Source organism: Artemia sp. Qi Xiang Cuo, chromosome 17 (assembly GCF_049724085.1).
Source record: "Artemia sp. Qi Xiang Cuo chromosome 17, ASM4972408v1, whole genome shotgun sequence".
Taxonomy (NCBI): domain Eukaryota; kingdom Metazoa; phylum Arthropoda; class Branchiopoda; order Anostraca; family Artemiidae; genus Artemia; species Artemia sp. Qi Xiang Cuo.
The window spans coordinates 27,818,445-27,843,553 of NC_142810.1; the positions used below are offsets into that span (position 1 = coordinate 27,818,445).

The following is a 25,109-nucleotide window of genomic DNA, read 5'->3' on the forward strand; positions in this document are numbered from 1 at the left end:
AAGATTGTCGCTTTTTGGACTATGCAAAATATAGCTATAAAACTAGCATAAATATACTGGGACAGGGTCATATTCTCTATTTTTGTAGGATTGTGGAAAGCTGGTGCTGTTGATTTTAGGAATGTACCCATTAAAACCTTATTCATAGCTATTCGAGTATGATGGATGGTCTATGGATGAAGGCTTTGGCTAGCTTCTGAAGGATCGTGGGTTTAATTCCCACACTAACGACAATTCGTCTAGCATTTTTCTTAGATTTCTGTGCCTATTGGCCCATTGCATTTTCAAATACTTGACACACAAGTTTTATTAGCAAATGCTTGCAATAAAACTAAGACAATATAATCCTAAGATTGTTAGCATTAATGGCCTTGCTGCAATTAATGTAGTCTAATAGTAAAAGTAAAATAGTAATAAGTAAAATTGTAGGCAAAGAGAGCTCAAAATTTCTTGAGTATTGAATCCATGTGTTTAAATATGGTCAAACAAAGTACAAAATACATACGTTTTTGCTAGTATGACTTTTTGCTCCCGGCAAGTATGCTGGGTGGAGGTGGGTATTGGACCGTACACTCCATGAATCTCAGTATTTTTTTCTTATATTTTTCACATAATTCACGGTTTTTAAAGAATTTTTTGAATCTTTACCCCCTCCTCCCTCTCTTACAAATCCTGCATACCTACTTGACCTGGTGTGGTAAATTTTCTGGCAAGGAATAAATGTTTTTCTTATATGGAGGAACATACATGCCATATGCACACGTGGCGTACAATACAACAAAGATACGAATAAAAAAGGGTAGACCTTGACCAAATTGCAACAAAATGATTTTTTTTTTATCATTCCATAGAAAAAGAATGTGCTTATTAACATATCCAAAATCAGCATCACTACCCCCAGGTGAAACGGTCAAATCCTCCTCAAGTGCGGAAGAGGGGGCAAAAAGCTAAAAGTTCATTATATGAACACGTAGAAAAAGATGTCTTCTGTAGGATTATTGGGATCGTCGACAAAGAAAAAAAAAATTATCCGCTACCAGTATAAGAGGAATATTTTTGGAAATTCCTCTTTAGTGTTTGAAGTGGGAGGGTATGGCAACATATTTTGTTGCCATAATTGTCAAGGCTGCCCTCAATGTGCGAGGTAGGAGGGGGAAAAATATTTGTAATATTTTACGGAGCTATTGGAGTCGTAAAAACGGAAAGGGGCATGAAAATACTGTCGAATAAATTTAACATGTGTCACCGGCCCAATACTATTCCTTCCTCTATAGACATAAACTAGCCAATACTACTGATATCCCTATTCTAGTTTCCTGAATAATTCTGGAATTTTTGAAACTCTGAATGAAAATAGTTCTGTTACTCACACGCTGAAGTGCATAGGTTCAAAAAGTGTGCAGTATGCAACCAGCAAGTAGAAACCCAGTTCAGTAGAAACAAGTTTGTCCAGCATGTGGCTGACAATGCGGATCATGATGTTTGCACTTTAGATGGCAAGGATGCTGTCCAAGGTTTAGCTGTCATTGCAGCGATAACTCCAATCTCAACGAAACAGAATTTGAGTTTTTCGCGGCTAAAAATAACAGCAGCTGATATCATCTGATGCTCTGAAATTTTACAACTTGAATTACAAAGAAAACAACGCAATTCTTTAAACAGTGAAATACAACAGTCTCCTGCAAATTTCAAATTTTAATCCTTATCGTGAGCTTGACATAGTGTGGGTCACTTATTGGTACCTACAGCTTCATGGCCTGCTTTGAATGAGTTCTTGCAAGCAATAGTTCGAGCATCAGCTGCGAAAGCAGGCATCTTGTTTCTACCCATGATCGATCTTCCTTCAAGTATTGAGTCCTGCTTGTATTCTGCCTTGATTTTTGTGGCTGATCAAAGGGAAAAATACGAATTCTTGCCTATCATGTGTCCAGCCTCTGTGGTGGAAGCCTATGGGAATAATAGAATGTGAAAAACTTGGAAATATATAGAAAAGTATTGTATTGAAACTAGGAAGATTACATCTTCTCATGAGCTTTCTTCACCGTATAGGACGTATCATGCAAGAATCAAACCTAAAAGAAACTCTTGGAATTGTTTATGTTGAAAAAAAAAAACAGTTCCTCATATATTGATGAGGAAAGCAGCAACTCATACTTTGCAAGTTCACCTGAGCATTGCTTGGGGACTCCAATTCTGCCTATTAAAAGTTAGGAGTTTCAAAAAGTTGCTCAATTGCATAGTTTGTATGAAGCGCTCATTGACGGTAGGTTAAGCTAGCATGATGTCTGTAAAGATCAAGTGCTAAAGGATCTTGAGGCTGCATTTGTCAAGCAAGATGTCAAGAACTTTCAATCGATGGAAACAGAGCAATCAAGCTTTGGATGCATTACCATGATATGGTTGCCATAAATCAGGGGTTTTTAAGGGTAGAGACACTCGGCCTGCGGGAAGAACATCTGCACGCAGCAAAAAGCATGTTCCTCTATCTTGCAACAGCAGGCCATAAGCAGTATGTAAATACTGCGAGAATTTGCCTTCAAAAATAGACAAGGTATCCGTTTGTCACCCGGGAATTTAGATATGTTTTGCTACGATGACCGTTATACTATAAAGCAATCAGAAAGAGACTGGGTTGTCAGCTGAACTAGTAATAGAGGAGAAAATTATGAGGAGTCTTAAGGCACACAAAGGCCTTACTGATGGAGGCAGAATGACAGAATTTAGTAAAATCTTTTGGCTGTTTCGCGTATTGTTTGCAACTATCTTACATAGGAACTTACAGGAAGAAATACTGGACTAGTGAATTGGCTCTCGAGGCAAAAAAGCGACCATGAAGATACACTGCTTGTCATGGAAATCCTTGCAAAGTCAAATTTATTCGAAGATTGTAAAGGACTGAGAAATATAGTGAATGGGATAATTGCTCCTTTAGAATCAGATATGGAAGAAGCTCTAAAAGAGGGAAAATCATAGGTAACCTTCATGGCAGCCAAGAGAGCTGGCTCACAGGATATAAAGCGCATGGATCCTAACCTAATTTTTCAAAGGTTCTTGATTGTTTCAAAGCGTTCAATTATACTACAAAGAGACTGTTTCGCACGCGAATTATTTCTTTTGTTTTTCATCACTCTTTGACGATGATGAGCTCACGAAGAGACGAAACAAGCGTGATTTTGGGAAAGCTTTATTAGAAGGTAGTAAAGACGTAGATAACCTGTGCTCAAATAGGAGAAAACTAATAAGACCCCACCCTCACGTTTTGTATGGTTGAGCTCCTCTTTATAGACTTCAGTAGTAGATTGGAAGCAGCTTTTCAATAATATTTGACAAGTTCTTGGCGTTTACCGAAACGCAGTAACCATACCCTACAGTTATTTTTGACGGATATGACGCATGGTCTGTAACGCAAGACCAAAAACAAAGCAGACGTGTGAAATTTTACGGAAGAGAAGAGTTACCTACTGCAGATATATATATATCTTCAAATCCAAAGGACAAATTTCTATTAAAAAAAAGAAACATAGCAACGTTCATCCACATGCTCGGCAAAAGCCTATGTGAAAGGGGGATAGAAGTTATTCACGCAGATGGCAACAAGAATGTAAATATCGTTAAAACTCCAATTGAGAAGTCTAATATTTTTCCTACTGCGCTTGTTGGTGATGATACTACCTAATTCGTTTTTTTGCTGTTTATGCTAATTCCAATTCCAGCAAGATATATTATTATCCAGAAGAAGAACAAGGCAGTAATAGTGTTATGTGGGATACAAATGGTGAAAACTAGACTGGAAATAGAACCATGCAATTCCGTATTTTTCTGCTTTGCGCAACTTGGGTTTATTACCACTTCCCATATACACGGTGTTGAAAAAAAAGGCTAGAAGCATATTTGAGGAAATCGGGGCATTCCGATGAAGGTCCCAGATTTTCTTGAAGGTGGGGTTAAAGGAGGAGATATTTAGTGCTGAAGACCGTGCTTTATTGCCCATCTTTGGACACAAGAGTTGTGAAGACCTAAACTCAGCTCGCTATCGTGTAAACATCCTCAAAATGTGTGCAACCTCTAGATTTCCCATCCCCAGGTACATCTGCAAAATTTCACTCGCTGCACGTCTACCGTCAGATCCGAATTTGGATTGAAAATAGCAGTCTTGAGCCTATTCGTCGGGAGTTCAGGAGCAAAGAAACAATCTTGGTTCCTGCAATGACTGATTTATCTCCCGCTCCGTTGCAGCTTTTGAAAGTTGAAGCTCCTGTATATCAAATAGCTGTGACTCAGGGAAATGCTCGTGCGAGAAGTCTGGTTTGGATTGCTCTATCGCTTGTAAATTTTATATTGGAATCTCCTGCCAGAATGCCCTAGAAGCAGAAGACGGTGACACTGCCGTTATTGCCAATGATTTTTGAAAATTCTCTCTTCTTATGATTGACAAAGTGAAAATAATTTAAACCAATTTTTTTTAGCAGGGCTTTCAATTAAGTTGTTTTCTACGCCTAGATTCCGCCTATTCAGTCTTAAAAAGCCCTTTTCTTAACTTAGGGGATAAGGAAAAGCCAGTCGATTCTACAGAAGAAGCTTGCGGTCTATATTCCCTAATATTACAAATGCGGGTGTTTTGCAGGTTGTAAGTCGTTTTCTTCTCTTCTTTCGTTATCTGCGATCGAGAAAACCCTATAAAAGACCTCGTAATCACTGATTTCTAACGGGAGATTTACAAAAATATCCCAGTAATATCGTCTACCCTTTTAACCTTCATTTTCGTTTCCCACAACCTCAGTAACCCCATAGAAGACATCTCTTTCTATGCGTTATCACAGAATAAAGTTTTAGCTTTTCGTCTGCATCTCCGTACTTTAAGGGTAAGCTTGACCCATTTGACCTAGGGGTAGCGATGCCAATTTTGAATATGCTAATAAGCTCATTTTTGTACAAGGTGTAACCGTTTTTGGACTGTACTAATATGCGCGAATGCACGAAGGGCTTCTTGAGAACCCCCCCTTCCCAATATAATCAAGATTTTGTGCATATTTTCTTTACATTTTATACACAATTCGTCAATTTTTCAGCGTTGCTTATAGTAAAGGTCATAAGGCTGCAATGTTTTATTATTATTTTTTTTTTTTTACCAGAGGCACTTCATTTGGAAGGGCTGGTCAAATAAACTTCAGATGGGGTTCATTCGATTGGAAATCGAAATTTCTAGTGCAATTTCAAGAGTCAAAAGTTGTCGGAGGGAAGCCGCCCCCCCCCCGCCTTTTTTTCCCATCATGCATCCGATAAAATTTTGAGATAACCATTTTGTTAAATATAGTCCCAAGATCAGATAACAAAAACTCCGGGGTCGAAAAAAAAACCCAGAGCCTGGAGGCAAGTGTTGTAGTTTTTATGGAAGAGATGGGCATATAAACTTCGGAGGGGGCTCATTTGATTGGAAATCGAAATTTCTAGTACCCTTTTTAAGAGTCAAAGTTAACGGAGGGCCGTTAGCCCCCCCCCCTAAGCCCTTTTTCCCGAAATGCATCCGATCAATATTTTGAGATGACCATTTTGTTCAAAATAGCTGAAAGATCCGACAACAAAACTTCGGGGCCGACACAACCGCTAGAGCCCTAGGGCAAGTTTTGCTGTCATGAAAACTTCGGAGAAGGGCTCATTTGATTGGAAATTGAGTCAAAAGTGATTAGAGGGTAACTGGCCCCCCAACACCCTTGTTTACCCAAATGCATCTGTTAAAATGTTGAGATAGCCATTTTGTTAAAAATAGTCCAAAGATCAGATAACAAAACTTCGGGGTCAGCAAAGCCCCCCAGAGCCCGGGGGCATCGGTTGTAAGCTTATGTCCCGAGGGAACATAAAGGTTTTATGGGAGAGGTGGTCGGAAAAACTTCAAACGGGGCTCAAATGATTAGAAATTGAAAGTTATAGTTCCCTTTTTAAGAGTCAAAAGTTATAAGATGGCAACCGGCCCCTCCCGCATGCCGTGCCGCTCGGTAGGTGAATGTAACTTTTTAAGCTACATAGAACAAGATTGTCAAAATGGCAAGATTACCGAACCTCCCCCAAGCACCAATAATTATGCTGTAGTATCATTTCGGGAATCAAGAGATTAGCCATCAGGCATTGGCTAGCGCTAATGCTCAATCAGACTTTTCATAGAATTTTCAAATTGGCAAAAATATTCTATGAAAAATTCTGATTGGCTCAAATTAACATTAGTCGAACCTCAATATTAGTAACGAATGGGCCTTTACTGCTGCGTTGTGACGCATTCGTTGACTCCTTTGAAGCTTCACTATTTATACACAGCATTGTGCACTTACAATCCAACTATCAGAGTTGAGAGGGGTCTTTGGATTGTTCTTGCGGGTGCTTGATGCATGAATAGTGCATTCTTATGCTCCATTTTTCCGGCGTTTCTTGAGAGGCTTTTTGGATCTATATGGAGGGATAAATTGACATCCTAGCCTCCTTTCGTAGTGTAAAAAGTAAAGGATACGGCACTAGACCCTTAAATTCTAACCAGCGTGATGATCTCTGTTTCGAGGCCCATCAGCCAGGAAGTGCCAGGGAGGGTTGGGAGGTTATGCACAAACAAAACTTAAACGTTTATTGGTTTTATGTGGGAAGAAGGAACAGAAATACTGAGCATCATACATATAAATTGTATAATTAACTTCCTTCTTAAATACTGTTAACTTGTGAAGGGCTTTAAGAATAAATAACCTATGGGGAATAGCATCCTTTCATCGCGAGGAATATATTTGGGCTATACGGTGCAACATAGATGTTAAGTGGATGATTTAACCCGTTTCTTAACGAAGAACCGCTTACAGTTTGAAATAATATTACGTTCGTATGAGTAAAGAGTGACGTTAAAACTCAAAACGAACAGGAATGGTCCTATATGCGAGAAGAGCCTAAAATTTATACAGCTAAAATAAAAATATTAAAATAAAAATACTTGACTTGTTTTATTTGCTACTAATTAATATTGTTTGCTAATTTATTTGCTACTAATATAATAAACTACCACAACCACCAGGGAAAGGCTCAAAAAGCCCAAAAGACTTCAGAATTGTTAACATATTTCTTTAACTCACCTTCAGAAGGGCAGAATAAAAACTCCGACTGTTTATCCTAATTCACAATTACATACAAATAAATAAGTTTAGTTTGACCTTCTCTAATTAGGCATAACAAATCTCGAACCTGCTAGAAATAGAAATGAAAATATTTTATGGTGGCTTATTTTGAGAAAGCATTTCTGAACTGTAGAATTATGACACTGATGAAACTGTCCGTGTTTCAATTTTACTGATAAGCTTAAGGCGATCTTTGATATATTCCTTAAAATATCTCATAGATAATTGAATAAAATTGCTATTTCATCATCAGTAGCTTTTTGCAACACACCAAGGAAAGGATTTTGTTTCCTGAATTGTATGTCTGAGCTACTCTGTCATTTTCCCCTAAGTCAAAAGGTTGATGTTGAAAAGAATACTTAAAAGTAAGATTTCGTTAGTCTTTCTGTGTGGATTGCACCCAAGAAGATTGAGCATTCTGGTATATGAAGTCTGGAAACCACTTTGAGCTCATTTCTGATGAGTAAAAAAAGGTTTCAGTGCAACTGAACGCTTGTTTAACTCAACCCCATTCCGCTCAACCCGTTAACTGAATCCTAGCTCAATTCATACCCTGTGCAACTTGACCCGCGTTTAATTCAACCCCAATGCTACTCAAACCTCACTCACCTCGACTCCCATGCAGCTCAACTCTCAGTAAACTCAACCCCCGTGAACTTAACCCTCATCTGAATTAACCCCATTTAATTAAACCCTCCTGGAGCTCAACCCCCGTGGAATTAGACTCTCATTTAAGTCAGTGCTCATACAACTCAACGCACATTTATCACAAGCATATTGACGCACCTGGTTAACTACGAGCTCGTGTTTTGTAGCTTTTTTGTCCCAGTCCTAACCAAAACTTGCTTGACAAAGTTTTGTCAAACTGCTTACTTACCATACAGTCTATAAGCCAGCAATGTTGCCTAGGCAAATGCATTCAGTAAGCTTTAAGGTGAAAGGAATAAACCTTCAATTTTTTGTTAGTGATGACGATTCAATAAGATTGTGAAATTCTAAATTTCATTGACAATACAAAAATATGTTTTTCATAAATAAAAAAAAGTTTTACTATATAGTCAAATAGTGAATAAAATTAAAAACGAGAAAACAAACTAATTATTTCGGGGCAGAAGTTCCCATCCCCTCCAATCCCCTGCTAAGCGTAATGGGATATCATTCACAAAGAAGCAGAAGATATCGTTCATAATTTATTCAGAAACAAAGGGATTGAAATTATATCAGATACAAATTTCAATACACGTTTTCAATTTTAATCCCTTTTTACTTAACACTAAAACCTACTTTAAAAAATATACAAGTTCTTTGCATTTTTTAATCTGAACACAAAGATGTATACTCTATTTATGTGCAACACAGTTCATATAATTATCCAGTATGATTATTCCCTATCTCACCCATTATAAAAACCCGGACCGGGGTGCGAGTGCTCCAGAGAACGTAGAAACATAAGCGACATCAGATCTTTTCACGAGTAGACAAGTCAGACGCGAAACAATCGGAAACAAGTGGAAACCCGCTATTACGAATAATGCACTTTACGCGAAACAATGGGAAACAAGTGGAAACCCGCTATTAATAACTGCACGAAGAAGTGGGAGGAGCTTTTTGTTCGCACCGAGAACGAAGACCAGAAATGATCTGCGATAAGCTTACTGGATAATTATATGAACTGTGATGTGCAATATGAGAATTTACTAAAAAGAGACAATCTAATGTCTAAAAAGCTAATTTCTAGGCATAAATCTTTCTGAATCTCATGGGGAGTTCCTTCCAAAAGCTAGGTGAGAATAAGTTCCCTTCATGGTCCTCTGAATGTGCGGGGTTGAACTATTCACCCTGCGCTATACATAGTCTATTGTAATTAATAGTTACTGAAAAAGTACAATTATTGAGCTCTATTAAACGCCCTTTGAACGGCAAAATTAATTTACGCGACTAATTTAGAAATTGGACGAAATAGTTAAAACTGATCTGGTGATCTAACTTTCCCTCTCTATAGGCCTAAGCTTATATTGTTCTTATTGTACCAAAAATTAAAAATATAACAAAAACACAAAATACAATAAAAAAAAGGAGGGGTGACTTTCAAGCCGTGGAAAACATAAAGCGAAAAGAAAGAAAGAAACATTTCCTCAAGGAAGTCTGCCAAGCCGCCCTTTGTGCCCAAAACAAACAGAAATACAAGCAAATAATCTTCGTAAGTGAAAATTAACAAAGACGTTTTTTTTAAACTGATGAGAGATAGGTGGAGGTCCTTGCTGAAATATTTGTTTTTGTCTTTTCTCTTCGTTTTTTTCTGCTGGCTAAAAATCACCTTCGTTTTCTTGCTGTTTTTTTTTCAATTGTTTTTTTTTTTACATTTTCTTTTTTTTGTCAAAATTATGTATAGCCAGTGTTTTCTTAGCATATATTAAAAAAACATAAGAATTAAAAATTTTGCATCTTCGTAGCATCTTTTAAGAAAGTTTCTGACAGGAAGATTTTAATTTATTCGGATAGATAAATGGACTCAGAACTTTATATCAAGCCAAGAATAAATTGCAACTTATTGAGCTCCTGCACTTAGCTTATTGAGCTCCTGCACTTAGCTCCTGCACTTAGCTTATTGAGCTCCTGCACGAGTAGGCAAATAATTAATTGAAGAGATTTCAATAAGTGCCATTGAAAGAAAAAAAGACACAAAAAATAATTGCACCAAGCTATTTTTTTTAGCACCGAAGACGGGTTGACGTAGGTCCTTGCTGAAATATCTATTTTTGTCTTTTCACTTCGCTTTTTTCCACTGGCTGAAATCACCTATGTTCTCTTTTATTTTAATTACATTTCTCATATTCTTTTTTTGTCAAGACTCGCATGTACAGCCAAAGTTTTGTTAGAATGTATTAAAAAAATATTATGATTAAAAATCTTGCAGATTCATAGCATGTTTTAAAGGAGGTTCTAACAGGAAGATTCTTAATTTATTCGCCTTTATAGATACACGAAGAATTTACTATCTAGACAAGAACAAATTGTAGCTTATTGAGCTTTGAAACACAATAGTTAACACACAAAAAATAATTGCATTAAGTTCATTGAACGCGGGATCAGTATTTTACACCATTTCACCAACTAAAGTAAAGCTTTCAAATAAGAGCCAAACCGAAGCGTCGTTTCGATGGACCCCCTCTAAAGAAAAAAAAAATTACACATAAGCAAAGGGTAACGTTGGAACTTAAAACAAGCAGAAATTACCCTGAATGAGAGAGGGGTTACTGACATGGCGATGTTCCACACTTAATATTCAAGTAAATGATAGTGCTTTACTAAAAAAAAATACATGTTGTATTGCAGGAGGCCCAAAAACGCTACGAGCGGGAGATGAGGTAACAACAGCTATCTTTCCGTTAAGACTAATTCTCTCTTAGTTTAAGTCCTAACCAGTGTTGCCAAAGCGGGACAATTGTACAGTTTTTGGTACAATTTAGAGGTCCTGGTGCAATGCGGTACATTTGAAATTTTTTTGGTACAATCCAAATTTTAACGTCGTCTACATCTCTTGAACGACATTATTGGCAAAGTTGATTTTGAAGATCTGTGCGAAATCATCAAGAAGCAGAAATTATTGATAATAGTTGATTAAAGCACAGACTAGCAACAGCTACCTTTCCGTTTAGAGTAATTCTCTCTTAAGGGCTCAGCAGATGTAGCTGATTTCGGGAACCAATTTCAGCATCATTGGACAAACTATCAAACAGTTCGTGGTAACGAACTGTAAGTAAAGAGCGACCCGGCTCAATGGTAACCGAAACTCTAGAAAACGGGTTTTTGATACCAAAAGATACATCAAAAGAATCAGATTTCAATGCTGATTTCAAATATATAACTTTCATCAAGTTTAGTCCTACCTATCAAAAGTTACGTGCCTGAGAAAATTTGGCTGATTTACGAAAAAAGGAGGAAAGACCCCCTAAAAGTTACAGAACCTTAATGAAAATCACACCATCATATTCAGCTTATCGGAGAACCTTGCTGTAGAGGTTTGAATCACTTATCTACAAAAATCGTGAATTTTGCATTTTTTGCCAGAAGAAAGATCATAGGTGTATATAAATTTGTTTGTTTTTTTTCCCAGGCAGGATCATACTGATCAAGTGGTTCCAGAATACCGCAAGAGGGCTCATTCGAAAAGAAATTAAAAGTTCTAGTGCCCTTTTCAAGAGATCAAAATAAATGGAGGGCAACTAGGCTCCCTCCCACGCTAATTTTTTTCCCAAAGTCACCTGATCAAAATTTTGATAGCCATTTTGTTCAGCATGATTGAAAATATGATAACTATGTCCTTTAGGATGAATTAATCCCCCGAAGTCCACGGGGGGAGGGCTGAAAGTTATGGACTTTACCCAATGTTAACATATTGTATTGGTTATTAGGAAGTATACAGACGTTTTCAGGGGGGGGGTTTCTGGTAGTAGGGGGGTGGGTGGGTCGGGGGTTATTTGGGAGGATCTTTCCATGAAGGAAGTTTTCATGGAGAAGGGACATTGCTATGAAGGGGGTGCCGGATTTCCCAGCATTATTTGAAAAAAAGATCAGAAATTAAATATAAAAAAAAACAAGTTTTCCAACTTAAAATAAGGAGTAACATCAAAACTTAAAACAAGCAGAAAATATTACGTGTATGATTGGGCTCACCCCCTAGTCAATACCTCGCTCTTTAAGCCAAAGATTTTTTAGTACTTTCATAAGAGCTATTTATTCTAAATAACGGCCTTTGTGATTAAGCGGTCATTTTTAAAGAATTGGAACAAAATTTGAACTTTAGCTTAATGTGCGAGGTTTTAAGTTGGGGGCGAGCCCCCTAATATACTTATTAAAAATATATTAATATAGAAGTTCGTTACGTAAGTTAATTCGTAAGTTACATATATTTATTACTAATAAAAACGTCCGTAAATAAAATTAAACAAGTTTCGGGAAAGCCATTTAACCAAATAAAAGTAAAACTAATATGCAAATTTGTATTAATCATTCATGTACGGTTAGCCAAAATCAAACCTGTATTAATTCAAAAACGTTCAAAAATTAAATAAAAAAACAAGTTTTTTTTTTAACTGAAAGTAAGGAACGACGTTACAACTTAAAACGAACAGAAATTATTCCTTATATGAAAGGGACTGTTCCCTCCTCAACGCCTCGCTCTTTACGCAAAAGTTTGACTTTCTCACAACTCTTATTTTTTTTAAACAATAAAAAAATTTAGCGTAAAGAGCGAGGCGTTGAGGAGGGGACAGCCCCTTTCATATACGGAATAATTTCTGTTCGTTTTAAGTTTTAACGTCGTTCCTTACTTTCAGTTTAAAAAAAACTTGTTTTTTTATTTAATTTTTGAACGTTTTTGAATTAATACAGGTTTTGATTTTGACTCACTGTACATGAATAATTAAAACATAATTTGCGTATTAATTTTACTTTTATTTGGTTAAATGGCTTATATGGTTAATATGGAAGTCTTTTCAACAAAAATGGATTTGCGTTTTTAAGATACTTTTTGTGTGTAAATTCCTCTTTTTCTTGTTCCTTAGCACTTTTCAACGAATCTAAAAAAAAACTCAAATAAAATCCTCACATTTGGAAACCTTATTTTCCACGGGGGGGGGGGGGGGTATTTTCAACGGGGGGGGAAGAGGGTATTTTCAAGCCGAAATTTATTTCTAAAGTAACGAAGAAACTAACGAAAACACCAGTGTGTTCTCGAATTTTACACAGCGTAAACTTGAATGAGTGGCACATAATACACAAGTACCAAAATTTCTTCCCCCTACGGAAATAAAAAAAAACTAAAATAAAATTCTCAAATTTGGAAAGCCTTATTTTCCACGGGGGAGGGAGGGGGTAATTTCCGCGGGGGTATTTTCAGGGTGTATTTTCAAGGGAGTATTTACCACGGGGGGTATTTTCCGGGGGGGGGGTAATTACGGGGGAGGTAAAAGCCTAGAACCATAAGTTCCTTACTATTTTTCCTTTTTCTTTAATTCTTTAATTTTTCAAGCATTATTTTAGATAATCTATAAAAAAAAATCAGTTGATTTCTTTCCTACGGACTGCATCCATCAGTATTCTACTGGTTCTAATCATCGTCATCTCTTGATCAAAATTAAATGAAAACACAAGTTTTTCTTATGAAAGTATTGAGCAACATTAAAACTTAACATGAACAGAAAACATTCCATATATGGAGGGGATTGACTCCTCCTCATTTCTCACTCTTTACGCTAATGTTGTATGGTGCTTTAAAATACTTCTTATTCCAATTCAACGGTCCTTGTGTTTGAACAATCGTTCTTGGAGCAATCAACGCTTTCTCACACGTGAGGGGGGGGGGGCTATAACTCCCTCCTTCAGCGACTGCTTTAAACTCAAGTTAAATATTCGTAAAACCAATAGCTAATTATAGGGTCGTCATTTCTATGGTTTTCAAGGCAAATCCTTGGAACAAATCTTCTATAGAGATGTTCCTCACGGACACCTGTAGGGGCTCAGGGCAAATCCCCCGGGAAACCAGAATATATTAAGCGAAGTATAAAAATAGAAATTGAGATATATTTCTACTTAATTCTCGGTGATAACAAAACTCTGAGTAGCAATTGAACCCCCACTTTCCCGAGTAATTTCCCGGCAACGTTCATTGGATGGTGAATGTAATCTCTTATGTTAAATAGACAGAGATTACCCGTAATAAGAGGGGCGTTATCACCCTCCAACACCAATATTACAAGCGTATGCTAAAAATATTCCCGAGAATCAAGAAGGATTAGAGATTAATTTCTAGACCCCCACTCTTCCAAAACTCCTTCTGCATTTATCTGAAGAGTCGTGGAGATTTGAAGAATCATGGAGAGTTAGGTAGTTTAGACATATAAGCACACTTTTGAGGATTTAAACCCTCTCCCCCCACCTACACAAAGATCCACTGGTCCCCCTTCATAATGGCTAACGCGCAATTATACACCATTATACTTAAGTATAAGAAGCATAATTTGACTTTATTAATGTCCAGTTTAAAACAGTGAACAAACCCATGGGCACCAGCAAGTGGCCATGCCCCCCCTGGAAATTTGGAACTATGAATTTATTACAGGAAACCAAATGAAAGAGAGCAGAATAAGGAAAAACCATGGAAAAAACGTCTTGCCCCATTGTTGGCTGCCTGCCAATAGATTTTGACCATCAATAAGGAAAAAATAAGTTCTAATTTGTGACTGAGTGACCCCTAACCAGTTTTCAACAAAAAAATTTTCTATTTTATTTGGTTGGAGCAAAAAAAAAAAAAAAAAAAAAAATAAAATTCTTCATAGTAATGAATAGTAAGTAAATAATAATCCTTGTCAATAACGGAAGTATAAGAGCTTAACTATTGATAACATTCAATCAAAGAATCAGTTTTTTATGGTCTTTTTTATGGTGATAACTTTTGCATGCATTGCAAGAGTACCCATGATATATGATATATGAAACTACTAAAATCGGAAATGTTTCCCCTGGACGGAATGCTGGGAACTTTTGTATTTTCCCTGAGCGGATACGTTTTTTTGTGTTTTATTATCATTTTTTTTTTTTCCCTGGAGTGATTGTATTTATCTAGTTGTCACTTTGAAAAAGATTTAATTTTTTACACTTATTAAGTATTACGGTGTCAAATATATTGGTTTGTGGTATTCAAAATTAAGTTCAAAATATTGAATTAAAATTTTTTATTTGATTTTCTTAGTCTTGGTTTTAATGTTTTATTTTGAACAAACTACTTTTATAATGCGTTACTTTTTAAAGAGACTGAGTCTAAAGGCATTAAATATTTTGGTGTTTGATAACCAAGTTCAAAACAATCGATATTGTTAAAAAAAATCTGTCCAACGGTCCGGCATTTCTCAACAGAACTGAATGCTGGGAGTTTATATCTTAGTTTGGGTAAGTAGGCTGTTCTTTTGTTTATTTTTGTAATTACTTAATTTTTTCATTTGTATATACTTTTACTTTAATTGCCTTTAGAAAAAAATTTGTCTATAAGCTTCATTATATAAAGAAGAAAAAAGTTTTTTTTCCATCTAAAAGTAAGGAACAACATTAAAACTTAAAACGAACAGAAATTACAACATATATGAGGGGGGTTGCCCCCCTCCTAAACACCTCGCTCTTCATGCTGCAGTTTTTCGGCATTTAAAAAAAGTTACTTACTGTTCCAATTAAACGACCCCTTGTGTTTCAGGAGCGGTTTTTAAAGTATTGGAACAAAATTTAAAGTTTAACATAAAGAGCGAGGTGTTGAGGAAAGGGAAACCCTCTTATATACGTAATAATTTCTGTTCGTTTTAAGTTTTAATGCTGCTCCTTACTTAAATTTCTTAAATTTCTGGTCGTTTTTTAAATAAAGCAAGGATACCTGGCTCCACCTCCACTGAAAAATTCCCCTCTCCTTAGAAATATCCTCTGGACAATTTAATCCTGGCGAAAATTTATCCTGGACAATTACCCTTAACATCTCCACCCGTAAAACTGAATCGGTAAAGAGAAAGCAAGATATATAAAGAAATTTCGTATATGAATTCTGGTAAATTCAACCTGTGTAAAATTTTCCCTGAAAAGTTTACCCTCTGGAAATTACCTTCTCCATGGAAAAGTCTTCCAGCAGAAATTTCGTCCTCCCCTCCCCACCCGAAAAATGTATGCATACTTCCGTTATTGGGCCTTTCAACTATGCTGAACAAAAAAGCTTTCTCAAAATTTTAATCAAACTAAACGACCAAAATTTTGGGAAAAAAGTGGCGTGGGAGGGGGCCTAGTTACCCTCAAAATTTTGGGTCACTAGAACTTTTCATTTCCGTTATAATGAGTCCTCTTCCGATTTTCTAGGCCCACAGGGTCGAAACAATCACCCCTGAAAAAAAAACAAAAAAAAAAACATAAAGACGCGATTTTTTTTCTGGCAAAAATTACAAAAATCTACATTTTTGCAGATATGAGCTTGAAATCTCTGCAGTAGGGTTATTTGATACACTCAATCTGATGGTGTGATTTTCATTAAAAATCTATGACTTCAAGGGGGTCTTTCCCCCTTTTTTGGAAATCAGGCAAATTTTCTCAGGCTCGTAGCTTTTGATGGGTAAGACTAAACTTAATAAAACTTATAAATTTGGAATCATCATAATAGTCAACTCTTTTGATATATCTATTGGTATCAAAATTCCGTTTTTTAGAGTTTTGGCTACTATTGAGCCGGGGTGCTGCTTACTTACAGTTAGCTAACACTAAGTGTTTGATTACCCATCAAAATCCAAACAGAGATCACTGAAAATATTGGTCGTTTTTTCTGCGGTACCAAAAGTATTGGTATTCATATAACTTTACGGTTTCATGAAATGCAATTAAACAAATAGAAAAAGTTTTTCAACTAAAGTAAAGAGCAAGTTTAACACTTAAAACAAATATAAATTACTCTGTATGTAAGGGGGCTTGCCCCCTTCTCAACACCTTGCTCATTAAACAAAAGTTTTTTACTGCACCGAAAAATCTTTTTTTTTTCCAATTGCAAATTTTCTTAAGAAAATTGGAAAAAAGCCAAACTTCACAGTAAAGAGTAAGGAGCTAAGGAGGAGACATCCCCCTTCATACAAAGAATAATCTGTTCAAATAGGTTTCAAATCTGTTCCTTGCTTTCATTTGAAAAGCTCTTTTTTATTTAGTTTCTGATTGTTTTCCAAATCATACCCAGGCCTAACCAAGATATAATTTGAGGTACCGGTCTCTTAAATCCCTGATTAACTGATTTTAAAATGTGTAAATAAATAATTGTACGTTGATTGGTACCGTCCTACGTTTAAATCTGAAATTTCAATTTTGGATAAAATTTGAATACACTTAAAAATTAGTGATGAATAGTGATTTCGGTGAAAAGTCCTTGTTAATATTACTACTAAAGAATTTCGGTTGGATGAAAAGGAGTATTATTGCTTGTATGGATGGAAATTCCGTGAGACTTTTGATCTTCTACATAACTGAAGCCATCACAACCTCTACAATAGGATTTTCTTATCAATAAATGCATTACATACATTTGTTAAAATATATTGAAGTACTTCATATACATAGGAAAAAAAATATTATCATTTAAAATTGCTGAAAACTAAGTTCCTAGCAGTATTTGCCACCCTAAAGATGCCTCATGGCGAGGCTGGTGATTACCTGCCTTGTCTTTTCCACCTCTGTGCTGGCAGATATTGGAATGCAACTGATTAGCTGCAGAGAGAAACATTTTAATTAATCCCTACTCCCCCCTACCTTTTCCAACATTTATCTGGAGTCTCATGAAGAGTAAGCAGTTTGCCCACTAAAATGAACTTTTGTAGGAATCTACCCTACCCCCACCTAAACAATGACTCACCACCCCTCCCTCGTTATAGCTGATACGCAATTACAGACCACCAAACATAGCATAATTGCATTACAAATAAAGCGAATCAACTTGGTGGAATCCGGTACTGCCACCGTGTGGCATTACTTCTTTTGCAACTGAAAAGCCTAAAATATAATTATTGATACTTTTAAATCAATTACCTTCTCAGTATTTTAATTGATTGCAAATTCATCCTCTTCGGGGTAAAGTCGTAGTTTGGTGCCCTAAACCACCTGAACTGTCACCGAGCCACCACTGCTATTTTGGCGTCTGCCCCCCCCTGAAAATTTTCAGCCGGCGCCCTTGAACCAACCCTCCGTTTATAATCCAATATATAAGAAGCCAAAGGGATTTAATTAACTTTAAGAACCTTGGTATACAGACTACATCATAAGTATCAATATCGACCATATTATGTACCTCTTCAAAGTCGTTTCTGTTTATTTGGAATAATGATTTTCAAATTTCTTTCAGATTTACGAATAAAGAGTGATTGATTATACAATTTGCAAGAATATATTAACACCTTGCAACATGAAACAAGCAAAACATTCTTAGCTCAGAAGGACATCCTTATTGATTATGCATTCCTAGCGATTCATTATTCAGTAGGGGTGATCGACCGCTAGTCGGCTATTTTTTTCCTAACTTTCAAAAAGTAACCAAAAGAAAAAGCAGCCGAAGTGCTTTCACACTGCCAATCGGCGAATAAGCTTCTTACCGTACGAATATAAAAAGGTTTATGATTATGACCCAATCGGAAACAAATAGTGTGATATCATTATTAGCCCTTAAATATTAAAATTAATTGTGCGTTTTTATACATAAATCCCTCTTAACAAAAATTGTCAGTAGGCTCAGCATTAAAGTTTTGCTAAACCTGCAAAATTTTGTCGAACAGAATTCGGGTAGGAAAAATTTATCAGGGGAAATCCTGGAATTCCGACTTTATTTGAATGAATTCCTTTGCTCATAAAAATTTCCTAAGTAGGCATTTTAGAGCCCTTTACATAGTAAATGAAATCTAAGAGAAAACATGAAAGGTATTTGGACATGCAAAACTTAAGTTTTATTTGAACTTGAACAGGTAAATCTTTCTTAAATATTAATATAAATTACTTACATATTATCGAGTATTAGTTTCTTTTGTTTTGCTGTTGGGCGTTTCATTTTGAAATTTAGTTCCCTTCGTGTTTATCTCCAACTTGTTAAAAAAATTAAAATAAATTAACTTGTGTTAATCCAAGCACAAACCAAAGCAGACTAAGTAACTTCTATTGATTTTTCACCTTGTATTTTTGTATTTAGCTACAGGCCATTGTTGCAAAATACCCGAAACATAACACTTGTGTTTTTAAGCTTTAAGAAACCATCACAAACCTCTTAGAAGGAAAAAAAAGAGATGGAATTACCCCGACTGTCGTAACGTAGAAAAAATCCTGAATTGAAATGAAGAGTATACCACATACCAAAATAAAAAGGGGAAAATCAGGGAAATCTGATTAAAACAGATCAGAAAAACTTCCATTTGAAGATCAAGTCCAGTGGGAGGGGGGAGTGAGTGATGTTTCTCCTCTCTTGGCTTGGGAACAATCTAGTTCTTTGCAGTTCTTATTTACTTTTATGGTCATCAAAGTTCTAGCCACCCCCTCCCCCAAATCATGAATCCGGCTAGGAAAACAAAACTCTTGGGAATGTATAGCAATGGAGATCATGGTTGCTGACTAAACTGTATATTTTTGAAGGATCAAATATTCCCAACCCCCTTTTCAAACAATATTCTAATTTGTCAATGGATTACCTCTTAGTCAAAAGCTACAAAAAGCGCAAGCTGCAGACCCCCTATAAATTGAAATTTCTGTTGAACTTATTCGTGAAAGGCAATTCTCTCGCAAGCGAATTTAACTACATGAAAAGAAGAAAACATTTAACTGGAATTAGAACTCTTTTCCAAACTGGTGCGCCTTATAGAACAGTTTTCTTCCTTGAAATAGAGCAATTTTCAAGTTCTTAAACTTTTTAGCTCTCATTATTTGAGGTTTAGCGATTGCTTCATTAGTCATCATTACTAAATCAAACGTTTAAGCCCCCAAATGTTTGGGGCGAGGGCCCAAAGCTATGACGTTGGTAGACTCCACGATCTGAATTTCAGAGAAAATTTCCAGGAACAGATAAATACTAAACTCGACAGTTTAAAATTTGACAATACAGAAGATGGATGGAATAACTTCCGGAAAATAGTTTGTGAAGTCGCTGATGGTGCCTTGAAGAAGAAAGATAGAAACATAGATAGTACAATTAATTGAAAATGCTTTATCTTTAATAGAGAGGAGGGGGGAGGTTTAAACTCGAGAGTTTAAAATTTGACAATACAGAAGATGGATGGAATAACTTCAGGAAAATAGTTCGTGAAGTCACTAACGGTGCCTTAAAGAAGAAAGATAGAAACATAGCTAGTAAAATTTAATTAAAATGCTTTATCTTTAATAGAGAGGAGGGGGTAGGGCTGGCACAAGAATTATTTGAGTGATAGATCACATGAAAGTAAGAGGAATGTGAAGAAGGAGAAAGCATTAAAAATACAAATTAAGGAAGTGTGAAGCAGAGACTATAGATAAAATTGCCGAAGATCTGGGAGGATGCAGCCAGACAGCATAATAGTAAAATATTGTAGATGCATGTTGATAAATTGAGAGGAAGTAGTCAGCATGGACTTGTCCCAGTAAAAAAAATTAAATACAAACAAGACCACAATTAGTTTCAAGGAAAGAAAGATGGACAGAACATTTTGAATATATGCTAAATCGTGATAGTGTAGCAGAAAAAGATACAGAAAAGAATGAAAAAGTTTGTGACACTTTGAATGAGAAGGAAAATTTATTTTGTGAGGCAGAATTTGCGGCAGTACTAAAAGGATTAAAAAGTAGTAACATCCCAGGTGCTGATAGTGTAATAAACGATTTCTTCAAATATAGTTCGGGAGCCAGGTGTTGAAAATGTGAAACATACCACGACAGAATGGGGCAGGTACAAGAATTAGTTTTTGCTTATTAAAAAAAAAAAAAAAAACAACTACACTTGCTTGCGATGGGTGGAACACTTTGAAACTTGACATTTTATTATATTTTGATGTTTCATTCAAGAAAATATATTTTCCACAAAGTTTGAGGTGAAATTTTCCATGAAAAGGCGAAATGAAAAAGTATAGAGGTGATAGAATTTATTTCAAACAAACTACACGAATAGTAAGAAAAAAATGACAGGGATGAATCAGTTAAACAGATTAAACAAAGTCAGAATTGAGATTATGTATGTAACACTAACATCTTCCTTCTCTATGCGGTTTTTTCCCAAGTGTCCTTTCATATCGAGACACGCAAAACTCTTCTTCATCTAACTTAGCCTTGGTATGACAGTACTTCCCACAACAGGAGCACAAAATCTCGCAACCTCTATCTGCGCATGGACTTTTTTGTCCACAAGATTTACACTTGCAATATGGCGAAGTTTTCTGAATAGTAGATTGCCAAGCAGGAATGGTTGATTTAATGGGCACTATCCATCTGTCCTTCATCTCCCATCCAACATCAAGCGGAGAAAGGTACGAGGGGCGAGGCATCAGGGCTTGCAGAATCATGGACCACTGGTAAATGCACCTTTTCACATGTACGACAAAGGAGTCGTCGGTCGGAGGCAGGCTCTTCAGCATTTTCTGTCGAGGGAACAAGTGAACATGGAGGTCATTCAAACACGAAAATTTCTCTGATTTTCTGTATGAGGCGATCAAAATCTTGCAACACAGCCTCATAACATCATCCTGAAACTAAACTACTCGGTCGATTTGTTCAAAAATCTGTTCAGTAAGAGCAGATATTTGAGGTAACCACGGCACAGCTGTTCTAAAAATCCTCTTCTTTCCATTGGAGAAAATGAAACTCAGTGTATCAGATCCGGTGAAACAGTGCAAAAAAAAAAAAAAAATCGAATTTACTAGAGAAGGTGGGAGTCTATTTGCAAGCTCAGTGATCGAGATTACTTTGTCCCGCAAACGAACCAAAACATTAGAGGTGGCATGGCTTTGCTTTCCAATCATAGGCAGCGCGCTAGCGCTGCCTAAGTAAAGAACGTTGTGGGCACAATGTGTTTTTTTTTTCTCCACCCGGGCACTTCGTATCGAAGGAGTTGTAATAGAAACTTCAAAAAGGGCTCATTCGATTGGAAATTGGAGTGGCTAGTGCCCTTTTTAATAGTCAAAAGGGATTGGAGGACAGCTAGCCCCCCCCCCCCACGCCCATCATTCCCCCAAACACATCCAATCAAAATTTTGAGATAGCCATTTTGTTTAGCGTAGTTGATTACCAGATAGATAATATGTTTTTGAGGAGGCCCCCCCCCCCCCCCCACAACCCTCTGGGCAAGGGTTTTAAGTTATGCCCTGAGGGCGTGTAAGAACGATGTTGGCACAATGTACTATTTATTATTTTTTCCTTTAGAGCAGGGCACTTCATATGGAAGGGGTCGTCGTAGAAACTTCAAAAGGGGCTCATTCAATTGGAAATTGAGAGTTCTAGTGTCTTTTTTAATAGTCGGAAGTGATTGGAGGGCAACTGGCCCCACCACGCCAATCATTTCCCCAAACACATCCAATAAAAATTTTGAGATAGCCATTTTGTTCAGCGTCGTTGATTTCCAGATAGAAAATATATTTTTAAGGAGGAAACTCTCCCAAAACCCTCTGGGAAAGGATTATAAGTTATGCCCTGGGAGCATATAAGGTTTTTATTGAAATCTTGAAAAAGGGCTCATTCGATTTTAAATTCTATGGGATATTACCCTTTTCAACAGTCAAAAGATATTTAACCGCACAGAACACCCCTCTCACGCCCACCTTTTCCCCAAGCTCATCCAATCCCAATTTTTAGGTAGCCATTTTATTCAACGTAGTTGAAGGTTTTGGAAATTGGGTCTTTAGGGATGACAACCCCTCCCCCCACAGCCCTCACTTTCGACTATTAAAAAGGGCACAAGCCATTTCAACCTCCAATCGAATGTGCCCTTTTTGAAGTTTCTACGACAAAGTTTTCTATAAAAACCTTATATGCCCCCAGGGCATAACTTACAACCCTTGCCCTGAGGGCTGTGGAGAGTGTCCTCCTCAAAAACATAATTTCTATCTGGAAATCAACTACGCTGAACAAAATGGCTATCTAAAAATTTTGATTGGATGTGTTTGGGGAAAAGGTGAGCGTGAGAGGGGGGTTAGTTGCCCTAAAATTACTATCGACTATTAAAAAGGGCACTAAACCTATGAATTTTCCATCAAATGAGCCCTTTTGAAGTTTCTACGACAAAGATTTCAATAAAAACTTATATGACCGCAGGGCATAACTTATGACCTTTGCCCTGCAGACTCTGGGGGGAGTGTCCTGCTCAAAAGGTATAATTTCCTGAACTTTAAACTGCATGGAACAAAATGGCAATCTTAAAATTTTGATTGGGTGTGTTTGGGGAAATGGTGGGCGTGGAAGGGGTGTTAGTTGCCTTCCAATAACTTTCGACTATCAAAATTAGCACTAGCAACTTCAATTTCCAATCGAATGAGCCCTATTTGAAGTTTCTACGACAACGCGTTCTATAAGAACCATATGTGCCCCCAGGGTATAACTTACAACCCTTGCCCTGAGGGTTTAGGGGCGGGGGGTTCATCCTCAAAGACCTAATTTCCAGAACTTAAAACTACGTTGAATAAAATGGCTATATAAAAATTTTGATTGGATGTGTTTGGGGAAAAGGTGGGCGTGAGAGGGGGGTTATTTGCACTCAAATCACTTTCGACTATTAAAAAGGGCACTAGCCCTTTGAATTTTCAATCGAATGAGCCTTATTTGAAGTTTCTACGACACCGCCTTCTATAAAAACCTTATATACCCCCAGGTCATAACTTACGACCCCTGCCCTGAAGGCTGTGGGGGAGTGTCCTCCTCAAAAACATAATGTATATCTTGAAATCAACTACGCTGAACAAAATGACTATCTCAAAATTTTGATTGGATTTGTTTCGGGAAATGGTGGGCGGGGAAGGGGATTTAGTTGCCATTCAATCACTTTCTACTATTAAAAGGGCACAAGCCACTCCCATTTCTAATTGAATGAGCCTTTTTCAAAGTTTCTACGACAACTTCTTCGATACGAAATGCCCTGCTCTAAAGGAAAAAAAAATAATACATTGTGCCAACATCGTTCTTATATTCCCTCAAGTCATAACTTAAAACCCTTGCCCCGATGGTTTCAGGGAGTGTCCTCCTCAAAAAGATATTTTCTATCTGGAAATCAACTACGCTGAGCAAAATGGCTATCTCAAAATTTTGATTGGATGTGTTTGGGGGAATGATGGCGTGGGTGGGAGGCTAGCTGCCCTCCAATCACTTTCGACTATTAAAAAGGGTACTAGCCACTCCAATTTTCAATCGAATGAGCCCTTTTCGAAGTTTCTACGACAACTCCTTCGATACGAAGTGCCCGGGTATGGATAAAAAAAATAAATAAATAATACATTGTGCCAACATCATTGTTTACTTAAGCAGCGCTATTGTGCTGCCTATGATACCAGGTGAAACCAAGATGTCAAACAGTTCGTGGTAACAAACTGTAAGTAGGGAGCGACCCCGCTCAACAGTAAACGAAACTCTAAAAAACGGAAATTTGATACCAATTGATACATAAAAAGAATCAGATTTTATTGCTGATTTTAAATATATAAGTTTCATCAAGTTTAGTCCTACCCATGAAAGGTTACACGCCTGAGAAAATTTGCCTGTTTTTTGATAAAAGGGGGAAAACCCCTAAAAGTCAAACAATGAAAATGACACCATAAAATTCAGCGTATCCGAGAACCATTCTGTAGAGGTTTCAAGCACCTATATGCAAAAATGTGGAATTTTGCAATTTTTGGCAGAAGAAAGATCACGGATGCGTGTTTATTTGTTTTTTTTTGTTGTTTTTTTTCCAGGGGTAATTGTATCGACCCAGCGGTCCTAGAATATCGTGCGAGGGATCATTTGAATGTACATTAAAATTTCTAGTGTTCTTTTTAAGTTACCTGAAAAGAGGGCAACTAGGCCCCCTCCCACGCTTATTTTTTTCCCAAAGTCACCCGATCAAAATTTTGAGATAGCCATTTTTTCAGCATGGTCAAAAATATTATAACTATGTCTTTTAGGATAACTTAATCTCCCAAAGTCCCCGGGGGGAGGGCTGAAAGTTATGAACTGTACTCAATGTTTACATATAGCCTATATTGGTTATTGGGAAGTATACAGACGTTTCCAGGGGGGATTTTTTTCTGGTAGGGGGGGGGTCGGGGGTTATGTGGGATGATCTTTCCATGGAGGAAGTTTTCAAGGGGGAACGGACATTGCTACGATGGGGGCACCGGATTTCCCAGCATTATTTAAAAAACGATCAGAAATTAAATAAAAAAAAGTTTTTCAACTGAAAGTAAGAAGCAACAACAAAACTTAAAACGAACAGAA

The 25,109-nt window shown here is 36.8% G+C and overlaps 1 protein-coding gene across 3 annotated transcripts in view; it reads right to left on the reverse strand.

The window, feature by feature from the left end:
- LOC148942068 (ATP-sensitive inward rectifier potassium channel 12-like) overlaps positions 1–18,824 on the reverse strand; it is a 75,527-nt gene extending 56,703 nt beyond the window's left edge. Inside the window, exon 1 of one of the 3 annotated variants that reach the window (XM_089103454.1) lies at positions 18,701–18,824. In XM_089103454.1, the coding sequence (XP_088959580.1) occupies positions 18,701–18,747 (47 nt within the window). In that variant the 5' untranslated portion in view covers positions 18,748–18,824. Of the gene's footprint in view, positions 1–7,103; positions 7,271–18,700 lie in introns of those variants that run through there. The other 2 variants (XM_089103456.1, XM_089103455.1) reach the window with 2 other exon arrangements.
- Positions 18,825–25,109: the final 6,285 nt, after the last annotated feature.